The following is a 24518-nucleotide window of genomic DNA, read 5'->3' as shown; positions in this document are numbered from 1 at the left end:
TTTTATAGTTTTGTACAAGTGTTGTGTCACTCCTAATCAATACCATTTTTGGTTAATGTTACCCTAGGTATCTAAGATGGCAGCTCGTCTCCTATTCGAGCAATCAGAAGACAGGGAACAGTGGGGACGCGCCTAACCTAACCTAACCTATTCTAATAAATTACCATAATTATTAGAATAGGTTAGGTTAGGTTAGAACGTGCGTCCCCACTGTTCCCTGTCTTCTGATTGCTGGAATTGGAGACGAGCCGCCACCTTCGATATCTAGAGTGTACATTAACCCCGTTTTTTATAATTAAGTAGACTATGTTTGAATAAATATTGTTCATCTAATTGATTGCCTTTTAATTTTATTTTAACCATTAATATACTTGAATAATAATTCTAAACTAGTTTGGCCTGACACGCTTACGCCAAACTAGTTTGGCCTAGGCAAAACTAGTTTGGCGTAAAATCGGGTTTTGCCGGTAACATATACAAACACACACACAGACACACATACACACACATATATAAATATATATTGTGAGAGTAATATCCGAACTTTCAGTCTTTAATTCGAATAATTGAAAATGAACCAAAGTAAATTTGTCAAAAACGTGTCTATCGAACGTCCTACTGTCAGTTCTTATGTATTTTTCTTTTGTTAATAAAGTCTAACTAACAATGATTGTTTTCTGTTGATACTAATTTTTGACGTCACACTGATATTCGGTGCGTGTAACACTACCGATATTCTACCGGATAATGAATGTTTTATGTTTTATTTTCAAGAACAAATGGGAAATTTTGAATATAACAAAACTTATTTACAGTAAAAACAGTACGTAAAACACAAAAAAAGTTATTTTGGGGACCAAAAATTGCCTCTTTTAAAAAAGTGTGCACTATAATTGGGCTGCAATTTGAAAAAAAATTGTAGACCTTACCGTTTGTCTGTCTTTCCTTAATCTCGAGAACTGTGCTAGATAGATGAAAGTCGAGAATGAATATGGAAACCTTAGGGGCAGGAGACCCCGATTAACTATATAATAGAGCGGAAGTCACGTGATTTTTCATTACAGATTATTCTCGTAAGCTCTAACAGTAGCGTGTTATGTCCCTTTGAGGCCATAGGCACAGTTTTTTTAAAGACTCTTTATGTAAAAGTGTTCTATTTTTATATTAAAAAGACAATATAATCCATAAATAACAACAATTTTGTAGAGGCATACTAGCTTTATGCTATGTAATTTTTGAGGCCTATCGAGACGAGGATGCCTTATTACTCCTTATTACGTAATCCGCTACTGAGTTCTACCGAGTAATATGGAAATTATATTAATACATGTATATTGAACTTCGTGTTATCCATAGCTCTGATCAGTCTTGCTCTCCAAATACAGTACTTTTTATTATATATACAAAAAAGAATGGAACATGAATTTTTATATAAAATACTCTGTTAAAATTAATTAACTAATTAACATACAAATAAATTCAATTAATTTAGCTATTTAAGAATCTTTTCCGATAAAGATATTACAAATGGCAGGGTTCACTTAATTAATGAAGAATCAAGTTGTTATTACTCATTGCATCTTATGCTGTGGATTCGATTCCTCCCTTAAAGACATTTATCTATTTATAGCATGCATTTATTATTAAGAAATGTCCATGACAGAGTCTCCGTTGTGCCCATAATTATGAAAGAACACGGAAGCCGCACGAAGAAGAGCTTTCACGATTATGCTTCTTCCTTCCTTTTCGGGCTGGCATTTATTTTTATACTTTAATTACTTTTACTGTTAATTAATTGAACAAGTAAACATTTTTTTTTTTAAATTTTAAACTATTTTCTATGAAATTAAACTGGGAGGGAAACATTGTTCGTAAGCCGCCATTTTTGATAACCGGCACATTAAATTTTCGGAAAAATTCGAAAGTTTCTTGGTTAATTTTTAGATAAAACAACTGGAAAGGCCAAAAACGCGTGGTGACTGAAGTAAGTCGCCTACTAGTCTGCACCTCGACTGACTTAATTAGTTTAATGGACGACATCCTGTCAATAAAAACAGCTTCCATGTTGGTTGTCGACCTTCTTCCGTGACGTCCATGCATTCGCTTATTCCGAATATCGCTCCTTCACGTGAATCGCACGTATTTACGAAGGTAAGTGTCGTTTGTTGGACCGATTCGTCGCATTTACCGATTGAATTTTATGCAAATGAGTTTTTCGATCCTTAATAAATGAAACTTTTAAACGTTTATTAACCGCGACGATCCGTGAAGCAGTCCGATCGAAGGGATGACTCACCAAAAAATTGACTCGTTAATCTATTAAATCATTTTCTAGTTTAACTTTTGTTTATTTTATAAAAATATATAATGTATATTTTATAATTTAACCCCAAAAAACTGATTTTGCGCCGCCGTTTTTCGGTACAGCCATTAAAAATCGGGCGGAATTCGAACCACGTGCGTGATTGTTTTTGTTTTTAAATTTATAAGTCAAAATTAAAATAAATAAATTTTAAAATTTTTAAAATTAAATTAGTAGAATAAATATAAACAAATTAATTAAGAAGCAATTACGATTTTAATATTTAATTAATGGGAAATTTAAAAAAAATTAAAATAGAAACAAGAATTTAGTCACTGTGGGGCGCTGTTTTCTCTCCCCGAAGTCAAGTAGGAATATGTACGAGCATATTTTAAATATAGAAATATCTTAGTAGTAACTTTACTTGAGGAAATATGAGATTTGGAAACCACCTGTAGCAAGATTATCTGTTTTATATAATAAGATGTGAGTAATATTAACCGGTTTGTAAGTTTATCACGGTTAAATGCTTAGACGAAATCGTTAATTTCATATTTACATGTGATGAATGTGATTTTCATAACATTCTTCCAGTTGTGTAAGGCAATGTCATTGGTATCAAACGTTAATTATATAAGAATTTGTACTTTATAAGTCATATTGTGGACGCTTTTATCTTACTATAAAGTTATGAATTATGCCAAGTGATAATAAACATCAATGGATGAATCAGATAAAAGGGAAAACTCCATCAACAATGGTCCATTCCAAAATGCGTTAATAGACTCCTAAAGGTGCAATTGGAGCTCTGAATGAGGAGGTTGGGACTCCAATAAGGTCCCAACCACCTCGTTCCTGTAATTACTCCTATAAATTATACTTCCATAAATATGCAGATCATAGTTATGGGAGTAAAAAGGTTAGAAGGAACTATTGATATGCACGTGACTCTTTGCAAGATATAGTCTTCTGAAATCTGTCTGTCTGGAATATTGGGGACCCTCAAAAATGCAGTAAGAAAATCTAGAACTATTTCTCAAAACTATGAAAAATCTACCATTTTCCACTTTGTTAGAGATGGCTAAAAATATGAAAATATTCCATCGTGATGAGTACTTCCGTAGCGTGATTGGAGAAATGCCGAATCTATCGCGTATTTAACGGAGGTTCGGTCAGTAGGCTATGTCTCGTAATGAGTGGCGTGTAGCTCGGTACTGTACCTTTGACTTTTTTACTTCTATATGTATGGTCTGTAACTCTGATAACGTTTTGACACCTGATTCGTAGCTGCAATTGTGCTAGTTCTGAAGTCTAAGTCTTGAATCCTGGGTCCTGTTGTATAAAAATTTTGTTAAAAGTATCAAGATTTATAATATGTAAAACCTGCCAAACCAGAAAAAATATTTGGTACCATATGAGTCCAGTTTACACAGGTTTTAGTGTATTTGAAGCTTTTTACAGATTATAAGTAATTTTACACAATCAAAAATGCTTATGAATAGTAGCTTGTAACTTGTTACAAAACTTTATTCAACACATTTTTCTTGTAACAACTAGAAGTGTTTTATGCAACAATGTCTTGTCAAGACCTGAAGGCAAAAAGATTTATTTTTGGCTTTGATAGGACTGTAATCAGATAAGTTAAACTAATTACTTCAGTTCCTGGTACTTAAATAAATGAATTAAAACAGTTCTATTTAGTTTTGTCAAAGTTGAATGTGTATTTTCTAATTATGATCTCTCAAAATCCATTTTGCGAGATTGTACCTGTCTTGAATAGAAAACTATCTTGGATAGAGGGCCAGCTAAAAAAAACAACTGAAATGGCCCTATAATCAAGATGAGAACAATATGTGTCTATCTGTCACTCTGGAGTACACTGGAATCTGATTCAGATCCAGGCCTGACTTAAACGTGTAATAACTTACAGTAGAGCATCGATTATCCGACCCCCGATCAACCGTCACATCGGTTAACCGACCGTGTTTTAGTCGGCAAATTCAAATGTCTGCTAGTGATGTGGCGCTACAATATTTGACTATGTCTTGGCTACTTTAATATTATTTTTGCGTGTTTTAGCTGGAAACACTGGCTCGACCATGAAAGGGAGACCAGTATTTAAACCAGGCTTAAGTTTCAATTTTTTCCTTTAGTTTTGTATTTATTTTGTGCAAAATAAAGAAATCATTTTTAACAATACAATAGCGATGATCATTGTTTAAAAAAATTTGTTAGGCTTAACATTGATGAAAATGCAACACGAAGTAGGTTAATAACAATATACTAATATACTAATTAAATGGGATATACTAATATACTATACTTATAATGTATTTTTTAATACTTTTTGGTTATCCGACCAACCCCAGTCCCCAATTGAGTCAGATAATCGATGCTCAACTGCAGTGTTTTGCAACCGGTGTGCCGTCACGAGGTGAAAGGTGTAACGTGAACTTTTACATATTCTATTAATTGTCGAGTTTTATTTATATATTTTTATCACAGTTGCTGTGTTTCTTATGCTTGTATTTCATTCTCTGATGCATCACTGGTGAAATATGATGATATTTGTTTATTCTTTATTACAAACCACTCATTTTTATGTATTCTAAGAAATTAAATATAAAATAAATTTGCTCACAGGTGTTTTGTTACCCTTGCCAATTGTTCTGTGTATGTGCTTCTCCCAAAAGTGCTGGGATTAGCCCTGTCCTTTATTACTTTATTTTGGTACTTGTCCCTGTTTGTTAGTGCTTCCTCAACTTTATTACATTCCTATACCGATTCACCAACCCATTGTTAGACTTTCCTTTGAAGAATATAGGTCCCGCGTCTTGCAAATATTTCAGTTATATCTTAGCTGTGCTCTGTAGTAGTCCAAAAATTGTGATTGCTAGTCAGTCTTATTTTTTTCTATTATTTTTAGACTATTTAATTTTTTCTAAGATGGACAAATTCCTTGTACGGAGTCTTCTTTCGACGAGTAGAAGTAGTGATAGCATTGAGTCCGCAAAAAAGAAACAAAAATTAGTGCGCCAGCAGTATAGTGATAATTATTTATCTTGCGGTTTTTTCTTGGTATGGTGATAAAACATGCCCAATCCCCGAGTGTATTGTTTGTGGTGAAAAACTTACTAATGCTGCTATGGTGCCCAGTAAATTGAAACAACATTTGTCAACAAAACATTCTTCTCTGTTAAACGAAGATGTCAATTATTTTCGTCGGTTGTTGGAACAAAACCGAAAACAAGCAGCATTCATGACTACAACAGTATGTGTTTCGGACAAAGTACAGGAAGCTAGCTATAAGGTAGCCGAACTTATCGTAAAGGCCAAAAAACCACATACAATAGCTGAAACGTTATTAATGCCTGCTTGTAAAGAGATGGTGAAAATAGTCCTGGGTTCAGAAGCTGCTAGTGAAATATCAAAAATTCCTCTTTCTGATGACACGATCAGTCGCCCAGTTATTGAGATGTCCGGTGACATTGAAGACATTATGAAGGAGAAAATCAACAGCAGTCAAAAGTTCTCACTTCAGATCGACGAGTCCACCGATATTAGCAGCCACGCACAACTTCTTTCTTATATTCGGCACATCGATGGTAATGTAATTGCAACTAATTTCTTTTTTTGCAAACAACTTCCTGAGCGAGCCACTGGTGAAGAAATATTTCGTGTAACTAACGAATATGTGCTCCAAAATGAATTAAAATGGAAGGACTGTGTTAGTGTTTGTACAGACAGAGCCGCAGCTATGACAGGCCGAGTGAAAGGATTTGTAGCTCAAGTACGTGGAATTAATCCTAACATACGATGCGATCATTGTCTTATTCACCGCGAAGCCATTGTTGCTAAATCTTTGTCACCTTCTCTGAAAGCTGTGCTGGACAAAGTAGTAAAAGTCGTAAACCTTGTCAAATCGCGACCCCTAAATTCGTGTCTATTTTCCGTTTTGTGTCAGGAAATGGAATCAGAACACACCACACTCCTGCTACATACAGAAGTATGGTGGTTATCAAGAGGAAAAGTGTTAACGCAAATATTGGAACTTAAAGGCGAGGTACATGTATTTTTGACTGTCGAGGGGCACGAGTACGCGAATTTATTTGCAGATGATGAATGGGTATGTAAGTTGGCCTATCTTTCTGATATTTTCGTACAATTGAATGAGCTGAACAGAAAAATGCAAGGTAGGAACGAAAATATTCTTACTAGTATGGATAAGATTCAAGGATTTGTGAATAAGCTAAATTTGTGGATACAGAGAATTGAAAATGGTTCGTTTGAAACGTTCTTGACTGTATGGTCACTTGCTTCCGGTAATAAAATGATAATGATCTAATTAAAGAACATTTACAAATCCTGCAGCAGAGGTTCAAGAAGTATTTTGGAGACAGTGTTGAAGATATCGACTGGGTTCGTAACCCATTCGTTGCGATTTTAGAGTCTCTACCTATTCATTTACAAGAGGAACTCGCGGAATTAAAAGCAGACAGAACATTGAAATTAAAACTCCTCGAAGTGCCTTTGGATACATTTTGGTTGACAATAAAAAGTGAATACCCGGCTATATCCGAGATGGCAGTTAATATGTTGCCATTTTCAACTAAGTATTCGTGTAAACTGGGCTTCTCGACGTTGACTGAAATTAAAACATCAAATAATAATAATAATAATAATAACTCTCCCATGGTCACCACCTGGTCGTGGTGGGAGAGCCCAGTAATTTTACTGATCCATAGGGCAATGCAGGCTGGAGCACAAGCTCCTGGTAGGGACACCCATGCCAGTAAGGTCTATGGGGAGAAATGAAGCTAAGAGTGACCACACACCCACATTCTGTGGAGATATGTATCATGGTAGTAACCAGATCTAAATGTGATACCGGCTCGGACGTCGCCCGGGTTAACAAGGTCCGTGTTCGTGAGTTAGGCAGAGGCTCACGTTCGAAAAATAGGCCACAGTCTCCCTTGGTTACCGGTGGCGAAAGCAGCACCGGCCCAAGCATGGCTACTGCAATGCCCTCAACAGATGTGAGGAACCAACCCAGCCTTGGTGTTTCTGTGGCAATGCATCCACAGACCACAAAGGCTGGAAAACCACGCCAACGGATAAAATGGACGGTAGAAATGAATGAGTTTATCATCCGTACTTACTACACGATCACAAAACTCGAAACAAACATGACAGCATACAGACAACAACTACACCTTAGATTCACACAACAGTATCCTCATCTCACTGTCACCGAACAAAGGGTTGTTGATCAAAAAAGAACAATTATACACAACAACCTTATTCCACAAACAACACTTGAACTTATCAAACAACAAGTTGCTGATCAAATACATCAACAGACAGAAACATCTAACATTAATGAAGATCATGTAACCTGTCAGGATAATCCAGGAACAAGCATTGATAATAACACACACACAACAATTACCACTAATGATACTACAGACACTTCCTCATCCATCACTGATAACATAGACATGGATTTAGTTAATACGCTCTCACTTATATTTCAGGAAACACTCACTAAATATACAGGTACAGATCCCACACAAAGACCACGAATACCAAAAATCAACACGTTGAAGGAAGTAGGAAAAACACTAAATTATGTAAACACTCACTTACTACCACACTACATTCATTCAATTTCTACACTCTCAGACATTCATACATTAGTTTATGCTGGGGCAGTCACAGTAGTGACACAACATGGACTGAAAGTACAATCACAGACAAATACACAGAAAACACAATTCTATCACAAACTTGCCTGGCAGAGAAGAATAGAAACACAAATAAATGACATAAGACAGCAATTAGGCAGGCTGACACAATACACTAAAAACAACATAACACCCAAATTAAGGAAACAACTCAAAAACATTTTCAAGAAAATAAAAACACACACAAAACATGAACATCACAACACACACATTACAGAATACATTGATACACTAAAACAAAAACTTGCTGCCAAAGCACGTAGACTCAAACGATACAAAACATGTACACTACGAAAACAACAAAATAAATTATTTACAAACAATGAAAAACTCTTTTACAGACAAATTAATAACAAAGCAAACACTGATACACAGCACAGTGGCACACCAACAGAAGAAGAACTCACAACATATTGGTCTTCTCTTTGGTCCAGTGCTGTCACGCACAATGCTGATGCAGGCTGGATCGAGGAGGAGAACAGAAACTTGCACAACATACCAACTATGCCCTGTGTTGAAATAAACATACATGATTTCCAATACACTGTTAACAGAACACACAACTGGAAGACACCTGGTGTAGACAACATTCACAATTTCTGGTACAAAAAGTTTACATCACTGCACCAGGAACTAGCTAAACACCTAACACACATCATCATCAATCCACAAGACATGCCAAATTTTCTTACTCAGGGCATCACCTACATGAAACCTAAAAACAACAATACCACAGACCCCACACAATACAGACCAATTACATGTCTTCCAACACTCTACAAATTATTGACATCCTGTATTGCAAACAAAATATACAAACATGTTGAAGAACACGACATTCTAACAGAACAACAAAAAGGTTGTCGTAGAAATCACAGGGGATGCAAAGAACAGTTACTCATAGATTCAGTCATTGTACGGCAAGCACACAGACAACACAGAAACATACACATGGCATATATAGACTACAGAAAAGCATTCGACAGTGTTCCACACAGTTGGCTGCTACATATCCTACACATGTACAAAATACATCCATCACTCATTGCATTCTTTCAAAACACTATGCAGCACTGGAGAACAACACTACATCTCAGGGTTCATAACACTTCCATACAAACAAACCAAATCTTTATTAGGCGAGGAATTTTTCAAGGAGATTCCTTGAGTCCTCTCTGGTTCTGCCTAGCCTTGAATCCATTATTCAACATGTTAAACAACACACAATATGGCTACAATATCAGGCATGAAAAAACAACACAGTATACACTGTCACATCTCATGTACTGTATGTACATGGATGACATAAAACTTTATGCATTCACACAAAAACAACTTCATCAACTCCTACAAATCACACATTCATACACCAAGGACATACAAATGGAATTTGGCCTAGATAAATGCAAAACACTTCACATAGAAAAAGGAATCCTGAAGAAAGAAGATTTTGCACTTGGAAATGGAGACATTATTGAATCCATGGAAGAGGGCGAGTTCTACAAGTATTTAGGATTCCAACAGGCCAAACTAACAGAACATGCACAAATAAAGCAAAGATTAATTAAAGAATACCAAAGTAGGTTAAATGCTATTCTCAGAACACAGTTAAATGCAAAACACACAGTTAAAGCAATAAACACGTATGTCATCCCAGTACTCACATATTCTTTTGGAGTTATACATTGGACTCACACAGATCTTGAGCAACTCCAAAGGAAAACAAGAACTACACTTACTAAGCATAAACAACATCATCCTAAATCTGCCACAGAAAGATTAACCCTTCCACGTAAAGATGGCGGACGTGGCCTGATTGACATAGTTAACCTTCACTACAAACAAATACAGTCACTGCAAGAGTTTTTCTACAAAAAACAAGAAACATCACAATTACATAAAGCAGTAACTCTAGCAGACTCGAATAACACACCATTAAACTTACACTCACATCATATGGACGCAACACAACATATAAAAAGCATAGATACCATTAAGCAATCGTGGGCTCGAAAGGCACTCCATGGCAGGCATCCTTACGACCTGGCCCAGGATTTTGTTGACAAAACTGCGTCAAACAGCTGGTTAGCTCGGGGATGCCTCTTTGGGGAGACGGAAGGATTCATGATTGCCATACAGGATCAGGTCATAAATACTAAAAACTACAGAAAACACATACTCAAAGATGCAACACTCACAAATGACACATGCAGAAAATGTCACATCATGCCAGAAACTATACAACACATCACCTCTGGTTGCAAGCTCTTGGCACAGACAGATTATTTACACAGACATAATCAAGTAGCAAATATAATACACCAAGAGCTTGCAAAGAAACACAAATTAGTAGACATCCACGAACCATATTACAAATACATTCCACAGACAGTATTGGAAAACAACACGCACAAAATGTACTATGACAGAGCCATAATCACAGATAAAACAATTTACCACAACAGACCAGACATCACACTCATTGACAAACACAATAAAATCACATACATTATAGACATATCCATTCCAAACACTCACAATATACAAAACGCATGCACTGAAAAAATTAGCAAGTACACAGAACTCGCCCAGGAAATAAGTCATCTTTGGAAGATGGATGGGTGCTTATTGTACCTGTTGTTCTCTCCTCTACAGGTGTGATACCACACACACTACACAAAAGCCTGGGCACATTACAATTGAGTAGAAACACATACATCACACTACAGAAGGCCACTATATTGAATACATGTCATATTGTGAGAAAGTTCCTGAACACAGACGCGCACACTGATACACTTCTTTAATTTCTGTCTTGGTTACTATGCCTTGACTTTGGTCCGGCATAGTACACAGCCACCGGTGTTAACCGAGTATATCTCACTTAACACAACAATAATAATAATAATAGGTTAGTGGCATAACGTAATTCTATTAATAGTATAATATATACGTTTTTAAGGGGAATAACATTTTGGTGTGCTGTGTTGAGTCGTGTTGAGTCATAGGTGTGTTGCGAGTAGAAAAAGGTTGCAAAACACTGCTCTACTATATTTATTGTTATTAAGCTATATCTATTGTCAGCATAGCCAAAACTGCAATAAATATAAAGGCTCTATTGGTGTGTATATTAGGAGAAATTTTTATAAAAATAAATATAGATAGATTCTTCAGATCTGAAAGCATTACTATTGTATTCTAGAAGGTCTTACCATTAAAGTATTTAGGAATGGATTGTTCATTATTTTAATACCATTAATTGTTTTGATATTCTCATTATTAATACTGTGTTTCCCTGAAAATAAGACTAGGTCTTATATTAGTTTTTGCTTCAAAAGATGCATTAGGTCTTATTATATAATATTTAGTTCATTGTAATAAATAGAGTTTTTATCAAAAATTTATTATTTTGCAAAAAACCTATACGTGATGAAATGTTACAGAAGTCATTTTTAGAATCTCCAATCTTTAAAACATATAATTCAGCAAAAATATCCCATGCAGCTGGAAAAAAATTTTTTTGCAGGCCTGTGTTATAATTCTAAATACAGTAGGACTCAGCCATATGTGGAGTTGCCATGCTTGGTTTTAGGTTTACACTTTTGGCAATCCAGAAAAATTGGAAAATATATAAAATAAAACTTCTCAATTGAACTTCTCAATTGCATGCTAAATTCATGCCACTTTTTTAAGGTACACATAGTTAAATGTTGACTCATTTCTAAGGTGACCAACTATTTTTTGTTCAAAAAGAGTACACTTTGCAAGTATTTCATAGGTGAAAAAAAAGAAGAAAAAACGATAAAAACTTTATTTTCTTTTAAAAACATATTTTTCTTCGGAGTGGATTTTTTTTGCTAAATGAGGATGTTCATCTAATAATGTAGCCGCATCCGAACAACTTTCATTTTGCATATTAAATTTGACTGTTAAGACAGCAGATAATGTTTTTACAGAAAGTTGCGACTTCTCACTGCTCCAATAATCATTCCCTAGTGAAAATACCCTTTCAACAGCAGCATTAGTGCCTGGACAACATAAGGAAATTTCTATTAAAACTTTTAAATTTTCATGTGGGATATGTTCTACTCTAAAATGCCGAAAGATTTCTACCCATCTTTTGTCAAGTTCTATTTTCTCATCGTTCCATTTCTTCAATTTTTCTTCATTTAAATATAAATTTACTCTTCGAATTTCTTCAAAGAGAAAATTGTCATTAATAACAATATCTTTTACTTCCTTCATTACAAATTCGACTGCTGAAGAAACTTCTTTCCATTCAATTTTACTATTTAGAAGGGTCCATTTGAAACAATTTAATGCTCTAAAGTTCACTATCCATTCTTTGATATATTCATAGCAAATTTTATAAAAATTTTTAACTTCTTTTAAAAATTCATTTTTTATTCCGGGATTGGAATCTTCCAAAACGGTCAGTTTATTCTTTAGAATTAGTGGTAAAAATCCATCATTAAATCTTGATTTACATTGCAGTATGAAATCGTTTAATATAATACAAACTTCTGCTGCTGAAATTTTATCTCCTTCAATTTGTAGAGTAATTTTATGAAACAACGACGCCTGACTGTGAATAAAATAAAGCATAGGTTCTGACATATCGTTTTGAAAGAATTTCTCCAAAATTGTAGGACATTTGTCAAGGCTTAAAAAATATGAACGTAGTGGATCATATAACTGCAAAACGCGTTCTAATGCTGGAGTTAAAGCAAGCCATCTGACTTTGGAATAACCAAGCAGTTTTTTGTATTGAACACCAGCCTCTTCACAAAATTCTTTCAAACTTGCTACCCGTACTGTAAACCGATTGAAATATAAATATATATTTGTAATAATTACTTTCACATCTATTGACATTGAACTTGATGCTGTATTGATGGCATTTGATATAATGTGAGCATTACAACCAATTCCCAAAATATTTTGTTTCAGAAGATCTTGTAATTTTGTGTACACATTATTGACACCTTTACGGGTGCGTCCTCCAAAATTAGTATTTGTGTTATCAGCCGAGAGCGCCAAAATTTTCTTATTCAAATTGTTGTCTGTTATAACTCGAAATAAGTGATTAGACAAAATGTCTGATGTTTCCCCTTCGATTGATTCCAAATTTAAAATCTTAATTTGAATACCGTTCTTAATATCGAAATACCTTACTAAAATTGGATAAAGTTTTATTTCATTGTGATTCGATGCGTCTGATAGAATAGATATATATGATACAGAATCCAGATTTTCTGATAGCATTTTCTTGCAGTATTCATTAAATACGCTGGTTACGATAGACTCACATTTTGTTCGCGCACAAGAAAATTTTTCGTCACAAAATTTTTTTAATAATTTAGTAGTGCAGTCCATGCTGCGAAAACTTTGATTATGGATTATTGTGTGAAAAGCGAAAGTACCCTCCATAACTGCCAATTTTTTTTCATTAGTTCCAAAAGTATTCCCTTTAAAAAATGTTGTCAGTTTGGATGTTGACGCTGCTGTGTCATGAGACGTTTTATGTACTTTAGTTTCAATGTGTGCCGTTATTGCACTACGTCCATGAATTGCAATTGAAAATTCCCTATTGCAGATTGTGCATTTAACCAAGGAGTCATCATTTCGATTTTTAACTACAATGAACGGAAACTCTTTTTTTAAATTTTCGTTTAAACGATTTTTCCTTCTTTTGTTATCGCTCATATTTGAATTAATAATCTAAAAATTATATTAGTAATATATTTTTTATTTTGATTTTAAATAAATATTATAATCTGATATTATTTAAGTAAAATGAAAATGAAACTATAATATTAATACTTACATGCAACTTCACCTTCACTAGATAAATAAAATAAAATTTTATTTTGTTTTGTACCCCTCAAATCTTGTTAACTTGAACAAAAAGTACGAAATTGTTGGTTTTCTCTAACCTCAAATTAATTAAACAGAAAGGGAATTCCCATAAAACTTTGCCGTACATACTACGCATGCTCGTGTCTGGTGTTTGCCCTGTCCTCTGACGTGCCGGAAACGGCAAGCAATATGCGCGCGTGAAATTCAAATCACTGTCAAAATAATTTTAAATATTTAATTAATAAAATTGAAATAAAATAATCTAAAAAAATGTTTTAGAAATACAAATGAGTATAAAATTATACAAATGAGTACTTTCAGAGTACAGGATTTGAAAAGAGTACGGTTTGCGAAAAAAGAGTACAAAACTCAGTAAATGAGTATAGTTGGTCACCTTACTCATTTCTTTGTTTTGCACTAAAGACTAGGACTCTCATCATTCTTTGTCTGGAGTTCTTGCTTGTAACATGTCCATCAGTGTTTCTATTGTTTCACTTATGTTAATTACTTTGCAGACTGGCTCCAAAATACAAGTGTTGTGATGCTTGTAGCTCTGATAAGACAAAGAAAAGCCATAAATTAGAGGAAAAAATAAGATTTTAGATGTAGTGCGAAAAGAAAAAAATCTGCTTTCAAAAATTTTTGAAGTTTTTATGATTTATGGTATCATGCTATTCATTTTTAATTGTGTTTATTTGCTTTATTTACACTGAATAATTCAATTATTCAACATGGGTGTGCACAGAAAAGAGGGATAATCCAATAGCCCTCTAAACTATATATATATAAAACTAGAGGTCTTAAATAAACTACAGTATATATACAGTTTAACTTTGATAGATGCAAGTGAAAGTTCCAAGTTTCATAAGCTGAAATGTATATTTAGTCTGTAAACATAAAATGTAGATATCTTCTATTTTCAAAAATATCATGTAGAAATTTAAATTTTACATTTCTACATATAATTCTTGCATTTTTTTCCCAAATTACTGTGTTATTATTTTAGAACTAGTCAGATATTTTTTCAAATCTGTTGCATATAGTACCAACTTTGCTTACTGCAAAATTACATTCCAGGGCTAATGAATCTACTCACTTCTATCCCTTAGAATTGACAGTTGAGGGAGGAAAGAAAAGCTGAATGTTGCTTATGATACTTTGTCATTTTACAATAATTCCGATATTTTGATGATGTGTGGATAATTGGGAGTTTGGTGTGTATAAAAGAGATGGGTGATAAGTATGTTAGTAGAGGAAATACCTAATTATTAATGGAGCTTGCTATTTTAAATGAATTTTTACTTATGCAGGGGATCTTGGAACATATTGGTCACTTATGGCAGGGCTCTACTGTATTCATTACATTAATAGGTATTATTCATCATAATTAGCAGTTTATATAATAACAATAATAATCAGTTAAAAGATACAGCAGATTACACACACACACACAAATTGATTGATTTAGGTTAAAATCCTTTATTCTGTATTTAAAAAAAAAAGAAAAAAATTGGCAAATAATAATAAACATAAAAAAGTATTTACTAAAATTACTGTTAAAAAGAAAATACAGTAGAGCATCGATTATCCGACCCCCGATTAACCGACTTATCGGTTAACCAACCGTGTTCTAGTCGGCAAATTCAAATGTTCGCTAGTGATGTGGCGCTACAATATTTGGTTATGTCTTGGCTACTTTAATATTATTTTTGTTAAATTTTTGCATGTTTTAGCTGGCAGCACTGGCTCGACCATGAAAGGGAGGCTAGTATTTAAACCAGGCCTAATACACTATACTAATAATGTATTTTTTCATACTTTTCGGTTATCCGACTTTTCAGTTATCCGACCAACCCCAGTCCCCAATTGAGTCGGATAATCAATGCTCTACTGTATTGTTAAGTCTTGATTTCACAGACCAAAATACAACAGATATTGAGGACAATGGACCAAATCCATTTGTTCCAAGGCAGTTGTCACAGTGTAAATACATTGTAGAGAATATCAGACTGACTGTTGCATGTGTAATCTTAGCTAGGCAATGCATTGACAGCTATTGTTTACATTCTTCCTTAGAAGTATAGTGTTTGTTTCCCTCATATTCACCACAATACAGGGTAACAATAATTAACCCGTACAAAGTTTGTAGCAATGCTGCACCTGAACTTTTTTACTGTCACCAATTTACATAATATTGTTTAATTCTCCATGATTTCCTGCCCGTGTAGATATACTTTCGATGTAATAAGGGTTAGTTCTTTATTTTTTTAATGGTGTCGAACAAATGTTGTGCAATTTTGGAGCTATTCCGGCAAGGAAAGCATCAATGTGAAATTGTTCGTCTGCTCGGTGTTCCAAAAATGACAGTCTCAGATGCAGTTTGGCGATTCAAGGAGCTTGGCCACAATGGTGACCGTCCCGGACGTGGAAGAAAGCGCACTGTCAACACGTCTAGGAACCGCAAGATCATCACAAAGTGAGTTGACTGACATGCGAAGGTCTCCATGAGAAAAATTGCTCGTGAGATCAGAATCAATCGCAAATCGGTGCGGTTAATGGCGAAAAAGGAACTCGTACTCAAGCCCTACAAGTTCCAAAAGATTCAGCTCCTCACCGATGAAAACAAGTGCGTGAGACTCCAAAGATCCCGTTAACTCAAGCGTCGGGCCGCAGGTCGACAATGGGAGTGCATTCTCTTCACAGACGAGAAGCTTTTCTCCGTACAACCATCAAAACGACAGGAACTGGTCCGCGGGGGCTCCTGGACGCTCAGCCGTCATCGAACATCACAAAATCCAATGTCAGTCATGGTTTGGGGCGGAATTTGTGCGAGCGGCAAGACACCCCTTGTTTTCGTCGATCAAGGGGCCAAAGTCAATCAAGATGTGTACCACCATGACATTCTCGAGGCTGTGGTACTTCTGTGGGCTCAGCAGCATTTTGGCAGTGCGAAATGGACGTTTCAGCAGGACTCGGCGCCGACACACAGGGCGAAGAAGACTCAGGAGTGTGCAAGGCTCATTTTCCCGATTTCATCTCGTCTGCGGAATGGCCACCGTACTCGCCGAATCTGAACCCAATGGACTACAGTGTGTGGTCCATTTTGGAGGCCAGGGTCTGTTCTAAGCGCCATGAAAGTTTGGAGTCGCTGAAGCAATCCTTGCGCTGGGAGTGAGACAAACTGTCTCCAGAAGAGCGCGGCCCATCGCTGAGAATTTCAAAACGCGTTTGGGGCTCTGCATCAAAGCAAAAGGAGGCCACTTTGAAACTGGCTGAATATCTGATTAATACGTAAAGTATTGTCACTGTTATATGCTGTTGTTTTGCTAATTTTCATTTCTTTAATAAATTTATGATACAAAAACTTGTACGGGTTAATTATTGTCACCCTGTATATACTGTTTGTGTCTTATTGTATCTCATATAAAGTTCGTTTTGTAATTGACTATGATGAATGCAAGACACAATTCCCCCATTAATCTGTTAGTTCAAGAGTCAACAATAATTACAAAATTTTAAAAAGTTTTATATGAATTAATTTCAATAAACATTTTTTGTGAAAAATTATCATGAAATTTCTGTTTAAAGAATTTCAATAAGTGATTTATATAAATTAAAAATTATACTTAGTATGAGTAGACTTCGAGTGTTGTTGGTAATTTCTAAACACTATATTATAAAATTAAATAAGTAATTTTTTAGTATTAAAATATTTAAGCTTGCATTTTATTTGTTTGATTCTTTAAATATTGTTTTTATTCAATGAACATTCAAACAGATTCATATAACAATAAGAATGAGTCAGTTAAGTTTATTATTGGACTGCCTTTGTAATAATAATTTTATCATTGTGACAAAATTAATTTGTTCTGCTTTGAACAAAAATTAACATATTTTATTAAATCATAATATCGAAAGATTCAATTTCTCTTCATGTTCTCCTTTTAAAAATATTTACAAAAATAAAAAGTAATATAGAAATGAGAAAGTGGAAGAATTTAATTGTTGCAAATAGATAAAAATATGAAATATTAAAAATTAAATATACTAAAAATGTTTTGTAGATGGCCAAGTGACTAAAGCATCTAAGATGATCTGTTTTGCCCATCTAGACAAGTAGCATCTCGGATTTGAATTTGGGTCCTTGGCTTTGTAGAATTTGAGTTGGATCCTAAGAAATTTTTACCAGAAGTCTGACCTTGGTAAATTGGATGTGAGATGGCCCCAGTTTCTCCACACTTGGCTGTGCCATCGTGGGTCTGGTCAAAATCATGACAAGGAAGGAAAAGACTCTCTTAATGCCCACAGGAAAAAAAATAATAAAGAAAAAGTTATAAAATTTTGATGTTTTTACGATATGAGTGATAAAAATTAATTTAATGATGAAAATAATAGTTGTGTTGATGTCCGAGCAGTTGAGACAAGCAGGATCACTGGGAAACTCGGGATTGAATCTGGATGGGTCAAAAAATCTCAGAATTTTTTGGAAGGTGGACAGTCAGGATATGTCAGGCCCTGTTTCTCATCACCTGTCTACCCCATTGTGGACCTGGTCTAATCCATAATGGGCTTGCTAAAAAAGGCTCAAATATTTTCATTACAAAAGTCTAGTTGTAATACCTTTGAAAAAAAATTTCATTTTAAATAGAATTGCACAAATGGAATATTTTTAAATTTACTAAAATTCAAAACAAAATGTTACATTGTATTTTAATGAATTATTTCCTGAAGATGAAATTGTTATAACAGAAATAGTATTGAACCATTAAAATCTGTTCTTATTTTGGATGTAATACGATGATGATGAACACAGTAAGAGAGGTTATTTTCACTAGCTTATGATTCACAAAAAAATCAATTTATTAGAATGTACTAAAATTAGTTTTCAATGGCTTTGGCCTATCTAAGTTTCTTGGACATTATCAAAATGAACTGATTTTTAAAAAGTCCTTAAACAGTTTAATAAAGGATCTGTTTTGTACAAATGTAAGATGTTAAACTGCATTCAAGCATCAATTCATATTTTAAGGAGAGCTAAGAAATTAATGCAGAAAAATCAATGTTGTCAAAGCATAATTTTAGCAGTTTTGTGGATAATCTTCTGAAAGTTTAATTTTTAGACAAAAATTAAATTTAAACTTGTTTCATAAAATGAATTTTGACACTAATTATCTGACATTATCTTCCTGAATGTCATCAATGCCTGCTACCACTCTTTCTTCTCTCAGAACTATTCTCTTGTTTGCCAACCTTCTATGCTGTAAGAGAATGCTTTGAATTTTGCTAATTTAGTGAAGAAATTTTTTCTTTGTAAAATAAATTACTTAAAAACTCCAAATATTTGATTTGATTTCATTGTATTTTTATAAGTAGATTAATAATAGATTAATCTACACAAAAATATGAATTTATTTGTGAAATTATTAAAATTAATTTTATGAAATATATTATTTAGATAACATTACAAAAAATTCAAATTTATTTTATTCAAGAATAATAAGTGTCTTGTAATTCAAGTTATTAATTAGAAAACTATTAAATAGTATGATTAATATGGAAAAATTAGATTATTGTGACAATTGATTGCCAATATTTTCTATATTTATTCTCCTCAGTAAAATACAAACTAGGCCTAGCATGTCACATTTTTATTTTAAATGTTTAAAAAATTAACATTTTAACTTGAAAAATTTAGTTTGTAACCAAAGTATATGCACAATGACAAAGGACATTCACAATGACATGATGAATTCCTGCTAGGTTGCCCTTTTTTCCTCCCCATTCTGCCCTATGGGCACTAAAAGGGCTTGTTTTAATCATACCCGTTGTGGGTATGATTAAATTTGAATTTTGTAATATTCATTGTTGAACACATGCACATTCTGATATAGAATGTAAAGTTGTAGCATTGACCTTTTGCTGGTCTATTAATAGATCAAAAATGTTTTTCTTATACATTAAATGTTCTGCTGATTTCAGAGTAAGATTGTTGTGATTATTTGTTTCATCCAGTTTCAAATGAGTAGTATTCTTATGGCGAACCCATTGTGGATTTGGCCAGGAGCACATGGGGCTACAGGGTAGTGAGGGACATTCCTGAAGTATCGAATACATTGCCCGTGAAAAATTCCCAGAGTTGTTTGCTCAGATTTTATTGCAGGTCTCGAGAGCAATAACCTGACTCCTTAACTGTCTCGGCCATCTGGCTGTCTCGTCATCATCATGAAAGAAAGGAAAAAATGTTCTCAAGTCTGTAGGAGGGAGATTTTCTTGTGCTCATTGTCTACAAGTGACCGAGTAGATAAAACCACCGAACACTGGTAGATGGTCATGAGTTTGCATCTTACCAACAAGTTAGCCGTGTAGAATTTTCCAGGTTTTGTTTATGTGACTAACACCTATGTAGGAGTCAGTTTTTTTTTATAAAAATCCTTCCGGGAGTATCCCCTCAAGGCAGATCACCCACATGTTGCCTTGTTGTATCCTACCAAATCAAAACTAAAATATTTTGCTCATCGCTTTTTTCAAGGTTGGTTCTTTTTACACCCCTGAAAATTGTTGCTTTGAAAGTTAACAACCCTATTTTAAGTTGTTTGTAATTTTTATTTTCCTATATTAGTAAGTTGTAGCAGTGGCGTGCCGTCATTGGAAGCAGTGGAAGCGCCGCATCCACCTTCCAATGACCTTCCCTTGTATTTTCTAAAATATAAATTTTCATATTTTAACATACTTTGGATTAATTAAAATTAATATTTTATTATAACTGCATTATGTATCTTATTAAAAAATTCTATACTACATGTGAAAAAACGATAAGATTGCTATTGTATATTCGAATGTCAGTGGCGGAATAAAAGCACTTCCGAGACAGCTTTCACGGCGAGAATAACTGAATGGTGTAAAGCAGCCAGAGGGCATTGGCGCATGCGCTTTACAGAGCACCAACCTCAGCTGGGTTAGCTGGTGGAACCTACACACGCGTAACGCTTCCAACGATTCTATCCCTTATCCACTGGTAGGAGCTATCTGACTAAGTGAATTGTTTAAGATTTAAAAAGTAGAGAGTATTCAATGTTATTTTTATGTACTTTTTTTGCAAAGTTATATTTAATTACAGTATAATTAAAAGAAAATTATAATTATATTGACAGATTTTCAGATATAAAATCTTTAGAATTTTATATCTAATGATATAAACAGTATTCATTTCCAGACTTCAACAGCGGAAAATATCATACTGATAGTCAATTATTCAGTAATATCAAACATCACTAGTCCAGATTGTAATTTCAGAAATTTTTGTAAGTTATTTCACATGAATAAGTTGGACCCTAACTGTCCCATTGTGTGTCCAATTGAACCTATTTTAAGCACAAAATTAAGGCCCTCTTAATACTTACGGGATGGCAAGAGCTTATTAAAACAAAAGAATTAATAAAAAAGATATAAAAGCATTAAAACTGCTTTTGGTTACCAAAGATTATTTATTTAAAAAGTTTTTGGTTATACTTGAGCTATCGTCAGTTAATTAATTTGATTAAAATTAAAAATTCGCTATTCTTTTCGGAATAACTTTTAGAACAAATTTTCAAATATAAGTTTTGAAAATCTGTTCTAAGTTGCTCTAAAAGAGCAAATTTGTAAGTTTAAACTGATAATGGCTCAAGTAGAGCCAAAAATGTTATTTAAATAAATAAATCTTTGGTATTTTTAAAAAAACGTTTAAAATGTATTTGAGATATAATGTATTACTATTTTTGTCCGTTCGTTTTATAATCTTTGGTAACCAAAGAAACAGTTATAGTCTATTTAAATGTCAATATGGTAGACCTACCAACTTTCATTAATTTAAAAGCAACATTCAAATTCTCTGATTCGGCTTATTTATAAACTTATGTATTACTTTAAGACAAATTATTGCATATTTTTTAATTTAAAAAATTTTTTAAACTTAATTTTGATATTAGATTTAATAGAAATGTTTTAAAATATATCGTATAAATGAAAAATTTCCCATATGAGTTTGAAAATGTATTTTTTGGTTAATTTTGCAAATATTTTAAAATGAAATTATTTAAATAATGAACTGAATAGATATTTATGATTAATTTAATAATGGATCCGTTCATTTGCTGATATATAAAATTTTCACGATGAACCCGAGATGATAGCAACTCGACATTTTGAAAATAAATTTTAGATTAAATTTCAATCCCAAAAATAAAGAGTTTTCTTCGGGAAAAATTATATAAGTAAAATTTCGTCGTAATCAATGCTTACAGATTATCGAGGAAGACATTATCTAATCAGTGATAAATTAATACTGTGACATGCACGACTTTCCGTGTTGCTGCTTAATTAACACTTAATTAGCAGGAAGAGAATATTATTAAAAAATTAAAATGAAAAATAATGTTCTAAAATTAAATATTTATTTTATTTGAAAATATATTGGAAATGACTTCACACATTATGTGACAATGTATGTTTTTAGAAAAGATTTTATTATTATTATATACAGATGATGTCACTAGGATAATAATTGCTACCCCCAATAAAACAAACAAATGAATTTCATTAAAATATATACTGAAATACAAGATGATAGTATTAAATATAAAAAAAATAGTAGATTACCGTATATCTCGGCAGATAAGACGATAGTTGAATCATAAAAAAAGGCCCCCAAAATCCGGGGTCGTCTTATAGGACAGATACAAAAAAATTATATTGAAATTTATATAAATTAAAAATCATTATAAAAAAGCGGACAAACCGTAATTATTTACTAATAGAGAGTAGAGTATGTCCACAACATAGAATAGGCCATATGATGTTTTTGTGAATAGTCAAGGTCATTACTCGAATGTCCGAATCAGTGTGAATGTTTGCAACAATCACAAGGCAGTGCTGCCAGATGCAAGGAAATAAAATTTGATGTCCTTTCAAAAAATTACGAATAGGACATAATTCCGTGTACGCTATACAGTGTTGTTATTCAGTGATGATCGTTGCTCTAAACGAAATTCACAGGCCATTGATAGTTTGGGGGTCGTCTTATAGGACAGATATATGCTAAAACTATAAAACTTTGACGAAAATTTATACCTCGTCTTATCTGAAGGTCGTCTTATCCACCGAGATATACGGTAATTAAAATATGGGGTAATGAATTAAGCAGAATAAAGCATTTTTTACAAATTGATTTATATATGTAGTAACTTGTTCTCTACTTTGCTGACCGATTTGTAACTACTAAAGAAAAGTTCTAGAACTATATTAAAGTATAGAAATCATTTAAAATATTATCATTTTATCTATAAATACCTTGTTTTTTATATGTAGTTTTGTAGTCAGTTAAAGGGGGAAAAAATTAAGTTTTATTCTGAGTATAATCATCACGTTAGCATTATTGAAAAGTTAGTTTATCAACTTACTTTTACTGTATAAAAAATTTAATTAATATTAATATTAAAATTTGAATATATTATGTGATATTACAAAATATAAATGTGGTATTTATTTATATGTTACATACCAAAATAAAACAATAGAATAATTGAAAGTACTTCAGACTTGTGGAGAATGCTGAAACTCTACGTGGATCGTTGCCAAAGTGTTTATATTGTTCCATTTAGTGTTAGATACGTTCGGTGCTTTCATTTTAAGGTGTTGTCGAGCTTTAATTATCTCTGATCAAAACTTTTTATTTATACGATAACTTCATTACTTAATTAACCTATTTTATCATTTGGTTTAAAGCAAAAGACTCAATTTTACTTACAGATGCATTAATGCAGCATAAAAAAAAGTGATACAGATAATAGCTTTAATCATAACACATTTATTATTTATCTAATAAATCAATGTATGCATGAATATAAAAGAACAAATTACTTTAATGTTTGATGACAACATTTTCAGTTTGTAATTATAATAATTCATATATTGTAAATTTATTCACATTTAAAAATGCATTTTTTTAAAATTAGATTGTAGAAAAAAACTTTTCTAAGAGATTTGATCTAGATAAATTAGATTATTTTCCTTCCTGTTAAGAATAGTGCGTGTGAATTCTTGGAAATATGTTCCTTCAAAATGGAAATTATTGTAATTTATACATTTCTAAATATTTAAAAATGTATGCTGTTTAAGCTTAAACTAAAGAAGTGTTTAATATTTTATATAAGAAATTTGATATTTCACATTCCTATAAATTTTAATACACCGAATTTGTAGTGACTGTTTTTTTTTTTCTATTTGTTTTGCTATTAAGCTGGATTTTTTAAGGTTTTTATTATTATTTTGGTTATTTGTTTTGTGTTGTTACATACAACAACTTTTTAATGTTGTTAATGTTGAGTTTTGTATTTACTTATTGGTTGTTTTAATGTGTTGCTTTGTATATTTTTGTTTTTTCCCATTCATATGGGCTTCTACCTTGTATTACTAAATAAATAAATATGTATAACTTGCATGTAGCTTATTCAAATATTGAATTTATTTTTTTATAAATTTGTTAAATGAGTAATTATAGAACATTTTATAGTATAGATAAAATCAAGGATATTTTTGTGTGATGAATAAAATATGAGAGACGATTTATTTGGAAG

At 32.9% G+C, this 24518-nt stretch overlaps 2 protein-coding genes across 5 annotated transcripts in view; both read left to right on the top strand.

The window, feature by feature from the left end:
* Positions 1-2073: 2073 nt before the first annotated feature.
* Positions 2074-24518, top strand: part of LOC136987079 (tyrosine-protein kinase Fer-like) — a 65654-nt gene continuing 43209 nt past the window's right edge. For 2 of the 4 annotated variants that reach the window (XM_067284739.1, XM_067284736.1), the window contains exon 1: positions 2650-2788. The gene's annotated coding sequence lies outside the window, so the exon portion shown is untranslated. Of the gene's footprint in view, positions 2152-2649; positions 2789-24518 lie in introns of those variants that run through there. The other 2 variants (XM_067284737.1, XM_067284738.1) reach the window with 2 other exon arrangements.
* Positions 5448-6647, top strand: LOC136987055 (zinc finger BED domain-containing protein 5-like). Its single transcript, XM_067284691.1, has one exon. It carries the CDS (start codon positions 5448-5450, stop codon positions 6645-6647), a length of 1200 nt encoding a protein of 399 aa, XP_067140792.1.

Source organism: Centruroides vittatus, unplaced genomic scaffold (assembly GCF_030686945.1).
Source record: "Centruroides vittatus isolate TY-2023 unplaced genomic scaffold, ASM3068694v2 scaffold_1444, whole genome shotgun sequence".
Classification (NCBI taxonomy): Eukaryota; Metazoa; Arthropoda; class Arachnida; order Scorpiones; family Buthidae; genus Centruroides; species Centruroides vittatus.
This window is presented reverse-complemented; position numbering and strand designations above follow the sequence as displayed.